The sequence below is a fragment of the Aspergillus nomiae genome, assembly GCF_001204775.2.
Source record: "Aspergillus nomiae NRRL 13137 chromosome Unknown contig00006, whole genome shotgun sequence".
In the NCBI taxonomy this organism is placed as follows: domain Eukaryota; kingdom Fungi; phylum Ascomycota; class Eurotiomycetes; order Eurotiales; family Aspergillaceae; genus Aspergillus; species Aspergillus nomiae.
This window is the reverse complement of record NW_015378061.1, coordinates 16,394-28,882: the sequence shown is the minus strand read 5'-3', so window position 1 is coordinate 28,882 and position 12,489 is coordinate 16,394. Positions and strand designations below refer to the sequence as shown.

Genomic DNA, 12,489 nt, shown 5'->3' with positions numbered 1-12,489 from the left:
CTACCAAATTCGACCACTACCAATCGCCATCCAGTGAAGGGGTTACGTGGTTTTGACGAGTCATTCGAAAAGACGAGACAAAGTCACAACGGCCGATGCGAAGCCGATCCAGGATGCAACTGCCCGAGGCTCTAGGCCTTCCCCACTTTCGCGATATTGTTGCCCAAACTAGAATAGTGGCATCCGGGGTCGGGTACGTTGGAGAAGAAACCCTATCTCGACATGGAGATTTTGCCGATTTGAACTCTATAAAATACGAGAGTCGTCCCATCTTCTCGAGGTGTTTTTTATCTCTCGCTCTCTCTATAGCTTGTGTCTTACCATCCTAGTTCTGTACGGCCAACCATGTTTGCATGGACTATACTTCTCGGCTTAGCCGTCCCATCTTTGACGGCTGCTAAAGCTGCTGCAAACTTTAACCTATCAACTGCAACCCTTGAGACCTACGGGTGCGATACTACTTGTCAGACTGTTTTTAACTATGCGCAAGCTGAGGACCGCACGCTGTTCGGGACTGATTTTGAATTCGGCTTCTATGCCACGGCATCCAATTTCTCCCGATCCCAGCCCGGTGATCTGTTGAAGTTTGAAGCCATTGACCCAGATGACCTCGACGTTCTCAGTGGTATGTCCGCCTACCGCTTCCAATATACGTCTCGAAACCTAGACGGCTCCCCCGTTCCGGCTACCGGATTCATCGGAATACCCTATACATCGTTCCGCAAGGACAAAAAGTACCCGGCCATTGCCTACGCCCACGGCACCATCGGCGTCTTTGCTGGATGCCCGCCATCCACTACCCCAACGCTCTACGACTATACAAGCTGGAGTATCTTCGTTGAGAAGGGCTACGCCATCATCGCGACTGACTATGCTGGTCTCGGAAACAATTACACGGAGCACAAATACCTTAGTTTCCCTGCACATGCCAATGATCTCTACTATAGTATGGTTGCCGCTCGGAAAGCCTTCCCTGGGCTTTTTACCGATGGATGGATGGGTGTTGGACATTCTCAAGGAGGTGGTGCCGTTTGGAAGCTTTCGGAGAGCGAGTTGCTTCAAACTGGAGCCGCCGGAAAGTACTTAGGCACTGTTGCATTAGCACCTGCCTCCAAGATTTACGACATGACCCTACTTGGTGCCGAACTGCTATCTCAGACCTCTGATTATGCATCGTACGACATTCTCTATGAGACACCCTGGCTACCATTTGCCATTGAGCGTGTCTTCCCAAACATGAGTCGCGCACCGTTTGCTGAAACACTCCAGAACCGAACAAAACTTGCCGACATGGCGCAAGCATGTAATTACGGTATCATGTCACTTGCTTATGGGCTAAAACCTTCAGACATTTTTACTCCAGCAATCAAGAACAACCCGGAGCTCCAGCAGTGGCAGGATATGGTCGCTCCCGCCAATGGTGACAAGGCTGGAGAGCCTATGATGATCATCCAGGGCTTGAATGACACAGCCGTCTTGCCCCAGACTACTATTAACTCGTTCAAGGACACCTGTCGCTACGGGAACGAGGCCCACCTCAGGTTGTATCCCGGAATGGATCATTCTGATGTGCTGACTGCAAGTGCCCCTGAGTGGTTAGCTTTTATTGATGGGCGCTTCGCTGGTAGGAAGACTACAAGAAACTGCACCACCATTACACACCAGCCTTTTGATGCTGCTCACATGGTGACCGATCCCGAAGCTGCGGCCATCGCAAACATTTGATGTTTATCGGGGATACAGAGGTGCCACACATATATGTAACCGTATACATGTCAGAAGCAGACATAGTTTGTTTTGCACACACACAGCCCGTGGATACAGTATCCAAGCAGTGTTTGTCTCTCATTAGCAAGTTATACTCAAATGGAATATTCAACATGGTCTCTCATTTACACCACTTGAAACCCCAACCATCCGTTTACCATAGTCTATTAGACTTCATCTGCCACCTCCAGCATCCAACATACCCAAGAATCAGTGCATCGCGTACCCCCCAGAAGCAGCAATCGCCTGCCCCGAAACCCACCGACTCTCCTCGGAAGCAAGCCACGCCACCACCTGCGCCACATCGTCAATCGTCCCAGCCCGATGCTCCACGGGCGTCACCGACTTCTGCATTTCCACCAGCTCCTTCGGGATATTATTAAGCAAAGCCGTGTGCACCGGTCCCGGATTAACAGCGTTCACCGTATGCCCGGCACCGCCCAACTCCGCAGCCCAGCACCGCGTCAAGCCCTCCAAGGCCGCCTTAGACGAGCAATAAGTCGACAGATTAGCGATTCCTTCCCGTGCACCGATCGAACTAATATTGATGATCCGGCCGGGTGCACGCAGATGTGGGAGAACAGCCTGTGTTAGAAAGATGGCTCCGCGGACGTTCAGGTTGTAGACGAGGTTGTAGTCTTCCACCGTGAGATCCGACAGGGGCTTCACTAACTCCACACCGGCGTTGTTAACCAAGATATCAATGTGGGGACCGAACGCTTGCATCGAGGCTTCGACAATCGTTTGTCCCGCAGATATTTCGCGCAGATCGGTGCGGACTTTGGCTGCACTTGCGCCGTTTTTGAAGCTTTGGATGTGCTCCATTAATTGGTCTGCGATGGATTCACTGCTTGACGATGTGCATGTTATCAAGACCTGATTGGATTGAACTGTTAGATAGAGACGGTGAAGGGATCGGGGTATACTCTACTCACTTTCGCTCCTCGGCGGGCCAATTCTTCAGCCAGCCCGGCGCTGATTCCTCTCGTTGCACCTGTGACAATGGCGACTTTGCCGACTAGTGTTTGGGGCCTGGTTGCGGCCATCTTGGATTATCGAGTGATGGGTGTATGTATACCTTGACACCTTATCTCGTCTATCTGAATCTCCTGGGGAGAGCGTGCCGCTATTTAGCATTTCCCTTGCATTCCACATCGCTGGCAGTCGGCCAATCATGGAGTCTAAGTAGGATGAGATCCTTGATCTGAATTGACTCGCGTCTGTCCGAAGATTCTTGGACCTGAAAATCAAGGCACCATCGGTCGGACAGTCTCGCCATGACATCATTTACTGCCTGAGGAATAGATATAAATGATTCATATCATACTTACTTAGAGGTAGTAATAAATCACTGACATTGCACTCGACCTCATCATCCAGTAATCGTAAAGAAACCGCCTCTGAGATAGCATCCAACCCGACGGCCAAATCTCCGCACTTCCCCAATACCCCACAAAGATAAGCAATGTAACCCTCCCCGATTACATATCAAGCCCCGATCTACATCACCCAGAATAAGGCACACAAACCCAAAACAAACCCAAAACACAGAATCCCCCCAAGCAAACCCCCAAAATGCCAACCGTAATCCTCGGCGGAGGAATCATCGGCTCCGCAACCGCCTACTACCTATCCGAGACCCGTCCAGCGGGGCACATTCATGTCGTTGAATCCTCGTCGCAACTGTTTAGCTCTGCGTCAGGGTATGCGGGTGGGTTTCTGGCTAGGGATTGGTTTGCACCGGCTGTTGCTTCTTTAGGTGAGCTTTCGTTTGGGCTGCATGAGAGTCTGGCCGTTGAGCACGGTGGGGTGGAGAGGTGGGGGTATATGAAAGGGACGGCGCTGAGCTATGATGCGACGATTAAGAGAGGGAATGGTACTCACAGTGACAACTGGATGGATAGGGGGGCTAGTCGAGCGGAGACTGCTGCTGGGTCGACTCTGGGGGCTGCGATGGGGGCTCCGGCTTGGTTGACAGTTCGGCCGGGGGTGGAGGTGGAGAGGATCTGTGATGCTGATACCGCCCAGGTGTTGGTAATATCCTTTCAAGTGTTGAGTATAGGCTAATGAATATCCAGTGATCCGCTGAAACTATGTCAGTTCCTGATGGATACGGCTATATCTCGCGGTGTAGAGCTCCACCATCCGGCGAAGGCTACTTCGCTCGTTACAGATGCCAACGGGCATATTACTGGCGTCCGAATTGTCGACCTCGTCTCACAGGAAAAGTCCACCATCCCGTGTACCCATCTTGTTATCTGCGCAGGAGCTTGGACGTCGCGTGTCTTCGAGCATCTCTTCCCTTCCGCTCAGGTCTCCATCCCCGTCTCGCAGTTGGCTGGATACTCTCTCGTCCTCCGTTCTCCTAGACATACACTGGAGCACGAGCAACAGACATACGGAGGCCGGTGTCACGCTATATTTACCTCAAACCCCTTCTCCTGCGGCTTCAGTCCGGAGATCTTCTCGCGACAGGGCGGCGAGATCTACATTGCTGGGCTGAACGATCCAGACATGTCGCTGCCGGGTCGGGCAGAGGAGTCCCGCAGTTTGATCGATCGGAATGAGATGAAGAGGTTAGAGGCTGTGTCAGCCCAGTTGATGGGTAAGCTCATGGATGAGGATGCTGAGATACGCAACACGGATGATCTGGAGGTTCTTCGTGAGGGGCTGTGCTTCCGCCCTGTTTCCGATCGGGGAACGCCTGTTGTATGTCGGGTAGACGATGATCTACTGGGAGATGGGGTGAGGACTGATGGCCATGGTGGTGTTTTTGTGGCTTCTGGCCATGGTCCTTGGGGGATCTCGTTGTCGTTGGGGACTGGGAGGGTCGTGGCGGATATGGTGGAAGGGGTGCTGCCGAGTGCGGATGTGAGTGAGTTGGGACTTTAGATGCAGTTTTCCTGGCTGGAATGCTTGGTATCTACCTGTGTTATCTGATATACAAATTCCTCCCCCTCTTAGATGGAAATGGGGGTTCAGTGGGATCCAAATTCGTTCCTACTTGACCTATTAACTGCTTCATCCTAGAATGTAGTAGTAACCATTATATATAACCACTAGCTTTTGACAAGGACAAAGCTACTCCCAAGAAAAATCACGTACAACCAATCTAATTGTAATTAGTATCGCTCTAAATCTCTCATATTGATTCAACTTCCTCATAGACACCCGAAACTCTACACAACTTATAATATTGTGCAACACACATCACTGCTGACCAAGTTTAGAACTGTAGATTTGTGACATGTTTAGGTTAGAATCTTGCTGTTATATATTGTATTATTCAGTGACCGCTCTTCCACATCCCGGGTGGCCTAGTGGTATGAAATCTGCCAGAGGTCCCGCGTTCGATCCGCGGTGGGCCCTCTCTTTCTATATCGTCCGTTCCATCCTTACTAGAGCTACATAGTTGACCCAAGTATATAGTCAACTTAGACAAGTAGAAACCGCCCCAGGTTGCCTAATACCCAAGCAGAACCCCAATAATGATACCTTCGCGGCCCACCAACCACCCACCCATCTCTACCAGGAACCATCACCAGATCACGACCGCGGCGAAGGCCACCGAAGATAGCCATCTAATGAGTCAAGCTCGGCATCTCCGCCCGACAGCTTAAACCAACACCACCATATCCCAAACCACAAAAAACAACACATCTACAACCGACAACCACCACCACCCCAATCCCAAAACAAAAGCACACAACCAAAATGCCAACAACCCTCGCATTCATCGGCTGCGGTACCACCCCCCCAACCTCCACTATATACCTACACAGAAGAGCCCACTAACAAAACCATGCAGGCAACATGGGCTCCGCAATCCTAAGCGGGCTTTTAGACGCCACCCGCTCGGAACCCGCAACCGCCAAAATCACACACTTCACCGTGAGCACCAAAAGCGCAACATCAGCGGCCAAGCTGCGGGCCGAATACGCCGCAGACTCGTCGCGGGTGACCGTCGCGCACGGAGCCAATGTGCGCGCCATGCAAGACGCAGACATCGTCATGCTGGCGTGCAAGCCGTTCCTGGCGCAGAGTATTCTGGCCGAGCCGGGCGTGGCGGCGGCGCTGGCGGGGAAGTTCGTGATCAGCGTCATGGCAGGGAAGACGCCGGCTGAGATCATGGAGTTCGTGTATGGGAATGATGGTGGCTCCGCATCGCAGACGGAGGACAGGCCGGTGATTGTCACGGCGATGCCTAATGTGGCGGCGCGGCTGCGTCAGTCCATGACGATTGTTGAGGAGAACGATGCGCTCTCGCCGGAGCGGGCGGAGGTTCTGAAGTGGATTTTCGAGCAGATTGGCACGGTCAAGTTCGTGGCGCCGGATTTGGTGAATGCTGGGTCGATGGTTTCGGGGGCGGCCATGGCGCTCATGACCGTTGCTGTTGATGGCATTATGGATGGTGCTGTTATGGAGGGCTTTCGACGCCCGGATGCGATGGAGGTGTCGGCGCAGGTGTTGGAGGGCTTGGCTGGGTTGTTGAGGGAGGGGGTGCATCCGGCGGTTTTGAGGGAGAGTATTTCTTCGCCGAAAGGGTGTACTATCCAGGGATTGTATGCCCTGGAGAAGAATGGGGTGCGCGGAGCGTATGCTGAGGCGCTGGTGAGAGGCATCAAGCACTTGAGGGGGGAGACGTAGATTGGCCAAGGTGGGATTTGTATGTATGTAAGTGAATGTGGAGTATTACATGATCGATTTAGACTTGAATATAGACTTCAGAGTCCTGAGTAATGCTCGTGTCGGTGTGTCTGGAAAGTCCGTCTACGTGGATGAAGTAAGGAGAAAGGCGCATCTCGTCTCCGCGCGGAAACCCTAACCGAGCAGAGATGCGGCTTGCCCCTCCGACAGCCATCTGTTCAGAGCTTATTCGGTCAACGACGACATCTCACTCGCCTTATCACCCCAGATCCACGATGATCCTCGCCCGAAGACCAATCGGTCCTCAAGCCGCCTGTCCATTTCCCCGGAGCAAAAGTGCGAATGGCAGGCATACCCCTCCCACGGGGCGACGAGATCGTAAGATAAATAGTAGAGCAGGGTAAGATCATACCAGTAATTGTCAAACACAAGTCAATCACAATGAAGCCAAAGGTATTCTGGCCGAGAAAGCCAGAGACGTTCTACTCTGCGTCCAAGCCGCTGGCCGATGCTGCGGCGGCGTCGTCGCCCGCCCACAATGCAAGCCTCCATGCATCGCCTGCGCAAAAGAGGGCGCCTCTCGCGGACTTGCCGACGAAGACGTTGCTTCGCTCCTTATTCCTGACGTCAGCAATGGCGTCGCCGCTTTTGAAACCCTCCATCGCGGTGCTGAAATATGTGGTCGATTCCAAGTCACCGCTGCTTAGCCCGTCTAAGAACCCTATCATGAACTACATCCTCCGCGCAACCATCTACAACCACTTCTGTGCCGGTGTCAATGAGACGGAAGTCCGTAAAACGGTTCAAGATATGAAGACTCTCGGCTTCAAGGGCGTCATCCTCGGATATGCCCGGGAGTCTGTCGCAAAAATTGACGGAGCTGCTTCCCACGTGGAAGAATGGAAGAATGACCAGGCCATCGAAGACCGTGCAGTGGACGAATGGAAGGAGGGTAACTTACGGACACTCCGGATGGTCGGCAAGGGGGATTACATGAATATCAAGTATGGCACGACCAACCTGAAACGTGGTACATGACATACTCTAACACAAATCAGATTCACCGGCGCCGGCCCTGCAGCCGTCGAAGCTCTCGCCCGCGGCGATCTCGTTCCACCACCACGCATCAAGCAAGCTATTACAGAAATCTGCGAAGCAACTGCCGCCCAGGGTTCCCGGTTCTGGATCGACGCCGAGCAGCAGATCTTCCAACCAGCCATTGACGCCTGGACGATCGATCTCATGAGGCAGTTCAACCGCGACGGCAGGATCGTCGTGCTTAACACCGTGCAGGCGTATTTGAAATCGTCCGCCGAGAACGTCCATCGCCATCTCACTCTTGCCGGAAAGGAGGGTTGGGCGCTGGGGATCAAGCTAGTCCGGGGCGCATACATCCAACACGATATTCGGGACAGGATTCATGATACCAAGGCTGACACAGACCGGAATTACAACCACATCGTGGAGAGTCTGCTTTCGCGGCAATCTCCGTTCCAAGAATTACAGGACACAAAGTTCCCGGATGCTAGGCTTTTCGTCGCAACACATAACGCGGAAAGTGTGCGGAGGGCATATTCGATTTCGAGACATCGGATTCTAAACGGCTTACCCACGATACCCTTGGAGATGGGCCAGTTGCAGGGTATGGCGGACGAGGTGAGCTGCGGATTATTGGCCGAGTATCGACCGGAGTCCGACGCTTCTTCGAGCGGGAAAAGCCCCGTGGAGGCATCTGTGTTTCCTAAAGTCTTCAAGTGTCTGGCGTGGGGAACCACCGAGGAGTGTCTTCATTTCTTGTTGCGTCGGGCGGTTGAGAATCAGGGGGCCGTGGTGAGGACACAGGACACGGCAGCGGCAATGAGGAAGGAGGCGTGGCGACGGATAGGATTAAGATGGTGAATGCCCTTCCAGGATGGGGGCAATAGCTTCTTTTCGTTGACGTACCCTTTGATTCTATTACAATTTCAAGGATCATGCTGTAACGATCGATATGCCGATACTGATTCGGCAGGCTAATCAGAAAGCCTCCATCACGATTTACGCAGCATATGTACCATGGATCTACAGCGAATCGTTATGAATAAGATATGACTTATGAGCCTAAACCCTTGGTTGTGATACATGCGGCCTAGGTAGTAGATGAACTGACTACGCTTGTGCAGCTAGTACTTAGTATGTTGGTGTTGATATGATATATCGTGTTAACGACGAAACCCCCTATACTACCACGGATATACGATAGGGTTTCACTCAGAATTACTATTTGAAATATTAAGATGATTAATAGATGATAACTTCGAAGTAGGGACTTGAGGTTATATATGAGTATTGGTACCATGAAACTTTAACCATACTGGCTAGCCAACTATTCTTCTCCATCCACTCTGACAGTTACTCCGTCGAGTTCCCTCAATTTTTCAATACCTTCGTCATTGATTCTGGATCAAATCAGAACGTTAGAACCGATACAATCATAAGTTAAATAGCACCCCCCTCCAACAAAGAGGAACGAGAAGGAGAAGGGTAGGAGCTATACTCAATGCCAAGTATTATTGGTGGGAGTGATCTGGTTTGGGGATAGTCGTCCGAGCCTCTTCCAGTGAATTTCTTGAGGATGCTGAAATTGTCAGCTATAGCGTATTTCTAGTGGCCCTCAGACTTTTCGTTCCACTGTAACATACTCGTCAACAGCCTCACGCCTCTCCTCCCATATTGTAGGATCTTCGAACTGGATCACAATCGACTATACACGAATTAGTATGAAGAGCAGGGGGTAGGGTTGGTATATCTCACTTTCTCAGACATTGTTCAGATAATAGGAAAAAGCGGCTTGTTAATGGAACTAATATGTAGGAGTCTGTGCGGTGCTAGATGAATAGTGATTAATTCAAGAGAAATCTCAAGAGGTAGATATTACAGCTATATATATAGTTCCAGGCTGCCCCGCGGTTCCCGCCCGACTCGTCATTTATGAGACCATGGAGATACTGCGTAGTGTGGTGCGAAAAGATTCTGTTGATCCTTGTGGGTGTGTTCGTAGATCGTTTCCTTCTATAGATTTTGCCAGCTGTACGCCGGAGTCCACAGTACTCCGTATACAAGATATGATAGGACCGACCACCCTTGCCACGGACTTTCTCGATCTCTAAGCAAAGAGATCAACACGATCTGTTCCCACCCCAGCTTAGTACTATGTATTAGTACTGTGTCAGTGCGGACGATGTGAGTGTGGCCAGCTGAGATTGCCCCGCAATTGGTGGGTCGATATGATATATCTCTTATGGAGGGGTAAGTGAGACTAAGTCATCTGGCATAAATGCTCGGAACAGAGAGAAAGAGTACAGAATAGGAATATAATGTGTTTTGTACAGTGTACTACAAAATTCTTCTTTAATAGCTGGCATCTACGTGTGCTTTGTTTTGGCCAACCGAAGGCCACGCAGGTTGCATCATGTCACAGTATAAAGCTATATAAGGTGCGATCCAGGCGGATCAGACGGTCCCACGATTCGTATAGTCTAATTATGTCGCCTGTTCAGGATTTAAATGCTTCAACTACAGTATGAAACTGGAATCCAAGTAGAGCGAGTGAGTCAATTTCAGCTATGCAATCCTAAATATAATAGTATGAAACTTGTGTTAGGGCCCCGAACCCTGGAGGTGCTAGGAGGACTTCGAAAGAGATTGAGTGGCAGCCTGGCAGGCTGTCGTCACAAATTCCCAACTTCAACCCCAATAGATTTAATAAAGAAACCCTGTTCGCATTAAATTTAGTGCTAAGTGGTAGAAGCTCTGAATTAAATGATCAGTAGTCACTATATAATTTTGCGGCGCATAACCATCCCTACCGGAGACATGGCCTATTATTACTGGTCTCTTCGAACCATTTCCTGTCCATTCTACTGGATATGTACTCAAATCTGATTTCTCTGCAGTCACAGAGCAGACGACCCCCGAGAGGCTGCTGCAAAGCTGGTCAAGGGTTAACGGAAAGAAAGCCCTTTATGTTGAGGTCAATATTGAGACATTTACTGCCCCATGGACTAACACGGGCGTTGATTTGATTGCCAAGATGATATTTCCGTCGGTATATGAACAAGAATCCCTGGGCTGGAAGTAAGGACATCTTGACAAAGAATGACTTGGGCGTGGAAGGGTTGCTGGATTGAGGAAAGCTTTGCAGTCTTGAAATCTTAAATTTGCTGCTTTAAGAGCTGCCGACTATCTTACTACCTAGGGTTGTACCAGTAGTGTCCAATTCATTGCCGTCCAGAAATCTTTGTTCTTGAGATAGACGGCTTACGACCCATTTGCGGAGATAGAAAGCGCCGATTTGCTGGCCTGCATAACATATCAAACTGCCAGATTCAATAATCGTCAGGCTGCATTGAAGCACAGGCGAAGAGAGTGGTGCTCACAGTCCACGCTGTCGAAGAGCCTTGCCCAGCTTCATGATATGGATGTTCAGTAACTTACTATTATGATTGAGGAATTACTCATAACCAGGTATCCGAAAGTTGTGGCCCATTTTAACAACATTGAACTAAGTATCCGTATTTCTAATCGCCATAAATGCAACCTCGTTACTCATAGATTGAAATCCCGTGCCGAACCGACATCGGCGCCGAAAGCCGAACTCGGCATCCACATCCGTCAAAACAACGACAACCACAAATATGAATATCAACCATCAAAGTGTGGGCCCCCGCTTCGATTTCAAGAACTTCATCACCTCGACATAATGCTCATCATCTGGATCTAATACTGCCTCCTGCTCGCACGCTTCCAGAATTTCCAGCACATATTCCTGACAATCCCATTCAACCGTCTCATTGTCGACACGGGCGGCTTCTACCGCCGCTTGGACGGTGGACACATCGGGGTCCCCAATCTCGCTGACCAGCAGTGACATGATGAGGAGGTCGGAGTCGGAGGGCTTGCCGCGGGACGTCACCTTTCGAAAGGAAGGGTGTTCGCCGTCGACTTCGAAGATGAGGTCTTCAGTTGCGGTGTGGAGGTGGAGAGCCCAGTGTTGGTAGTTCCCATAGCGGGGGTAGTAGATTGCGACGTAGAGGGCGGGCATTGTCTGTGTTCCGTGAGGAGGAAATGAGTATGGGCGATGAGGGTGTGGAGTGTTTCAGGCTGGTCTCAATACAAACTCTGAATTGTAACCGATAGAGGGATATCACACTGAACACAACGGAGGCACGAAGTCATGCAGAGAGCACATTGGGGTCAAGACATATTACTAGTTAATCATTGAATCTGTTTGTGAAACCGTGGTGAATGTTGCCTACCAGGCAGCGGAATGTACCCTGCCAGGCATGCATTCTGCTGCCTGAGCGATAGACTGACAATCGTAGACATATCCCCAATAGGACGGGCTAATATTATACTACTTTTTAAGTTATATTAAGCTCCTCAGGCGACATTCTCATAGGTAATAGATCAGGTACGAGGGATTCGATCATGCTGCTACCCTTGCTAGTAGTATGTACTACAACCGGCGATAGACTTTAGATCGTCGATCGCTCAGTTGAGGTTTTGGATTTCCATTATTATCTCGTATAATTATCAGATGATCTACATATTCTATGCATCACTGGTTGAACTGGTTTAATAAATTATGTCATGTCAACTTGGTCTGCTGAGTCTTCATGCATACTTTAGTTAGGGCAAGGGCCCTAGGAGGAATACCAACCAGCGACTGTCACGTAAAAAGAAGAAGAAAAGAGAAAAACGACATGAAACGTAGAACTGCTAAGCCACAATGTTTCCAATAGCCTCAAATCCTTCCAACTTTAATCCTATTAAATGTTAGTCAGCGTTAAGGTGGAAATGGTGCCATACTTTGGCTGGTACCCTGGATGATAAGATGGCCAAGACAAGCCCAAGAGAAAGATGATGTCAAGTCTCGCGTCCCCATGTAACCTTAACGGACAATTACCGGCCACACTAAACCTAGTTGTAAAAGGCAATGATCGACTCGGCATGAAGTCCTGGTCGGCTCACTTTTCCCCTCGGCCAATCCCGATCTTTGTAGTGAGAGACTCGGTATAGGCGGATGTGGCTGAT

The 12,489-nt window shown here is 50.3% G+C and overlaps 6 protein-coding genes across 6 annotated transcripts; 4 read left to right on the top strand and 2 right to left on the bottom strand.

Annotated features, from left to right (window-relative positions):
* Nucleotides 1–345: 345 nt before the first annotated feature.
* On the top strand, nt 346–1,725 carry ANOM_000737 (alpha/beta hydrolase family protein; the record flags this gene model as incomplete). Its single annotated transcript, XM_015545995.1, has 1 exon — nt 346–1,725. One exon carries the CDS (start codon nt 346–348, stop codon nt 1,723–1,725), a length of 1,380 nt encoding a protein of 459 aa, XP_015411978.1.
* A 252-nt stretch (nt 1,726–1,977) lies between these two features.
* Nucleotides 1,978–2,813, bottom strand: ANOM_000736 (SDR family NAD(P)-dependent oxidoreductase; the record flags this gene model as incomplete). Its single annotated transcript, XM_015545994.1, has 2 exons — nt 1,978–2,643; nt 2,703–2,813. 2 exons carry the CDS (start codon nt 2,811–2,813, stop codon nt 1,978–1,980), a joined length of 777 nt encoding a protein of 258 aa, XP_015411979.1.
* Nucleotides 2,814–3,342: 529 nt separating this feature from the next.
* On the top strand, nt 3,343–4,659 carry ANOM_000735 (NAD(P)/FAD-dependent oxidoreductase; the record flags this gene model as incomplete). Its single annotated transcript, XM_015545993.1, has 2 exons — nt 3,343–3,797; nt 3,846–4,659. 2 exons carry the CDS (start codon nt 3,343–3,345, stop codon nt 4,657–4,659), a joined length of 1,269 nt encoding a protein of 422 aa, XP_015411976.1.
* An 822-nt stretch (nt 4,660–5,481) lies between these two features.
* ANOM_000734 (pyrroline-5-carboxylate reductase) lies at nt 5,482–6,414 on the top strand (the record flags this gene model as incomplete). The annotated part of the gene is made up of 2 exons (XM_015545992.1): nt 5,482–5,512; nt 5,576–6,414. 2 exons carry the CDS (start codon nt 5,482–5,484, stop codon nt 6,412–6,414), a joined length of 870 nt encoding a protein of 289 aa, XP_015411977.1.
* A 441-nt stretch (nt 6,415–6,855) lies between these two features.
* On the top strand, nt 6,856–8,313 carry ANOM_000733 (putative proline oxidase Put1; the record flags this gene model as incomplete). Its single annotated transcript, XM_015545991.1, has 2 exons — nt 6,856–7,418; nt 7,473–8,313. The coding sequence occupies 2 exons, from the start codon at nt 6,856–6,858 to the stop codon at nt 8,311–8,313; spliced, it is 1,404 nt and encodes a 467-aa protein (XP_015411974.1).
* Nucleotides 8,314–11,104: 2,791 nt separating this feature from the next.
* ANOM_000732 (uncharacterized protein) lies at nt 11,105–11,497 on the bottom strand (the record flags this gene model as incomplete). The annotated part of the gene is made up of 1 exon (XM_015545990.1): nt 11,105–11,497. The coding sequence occupies one exon, from the start codon at nt 11,495–11,497 to the stop codon at nt 11,105–11,107; it is 393 nt and encodes a 130-aa protein (XP_015411975.1).
* Between the last annotated feature and the right edge of the window lie 992 nt (nt 11,498–12,489).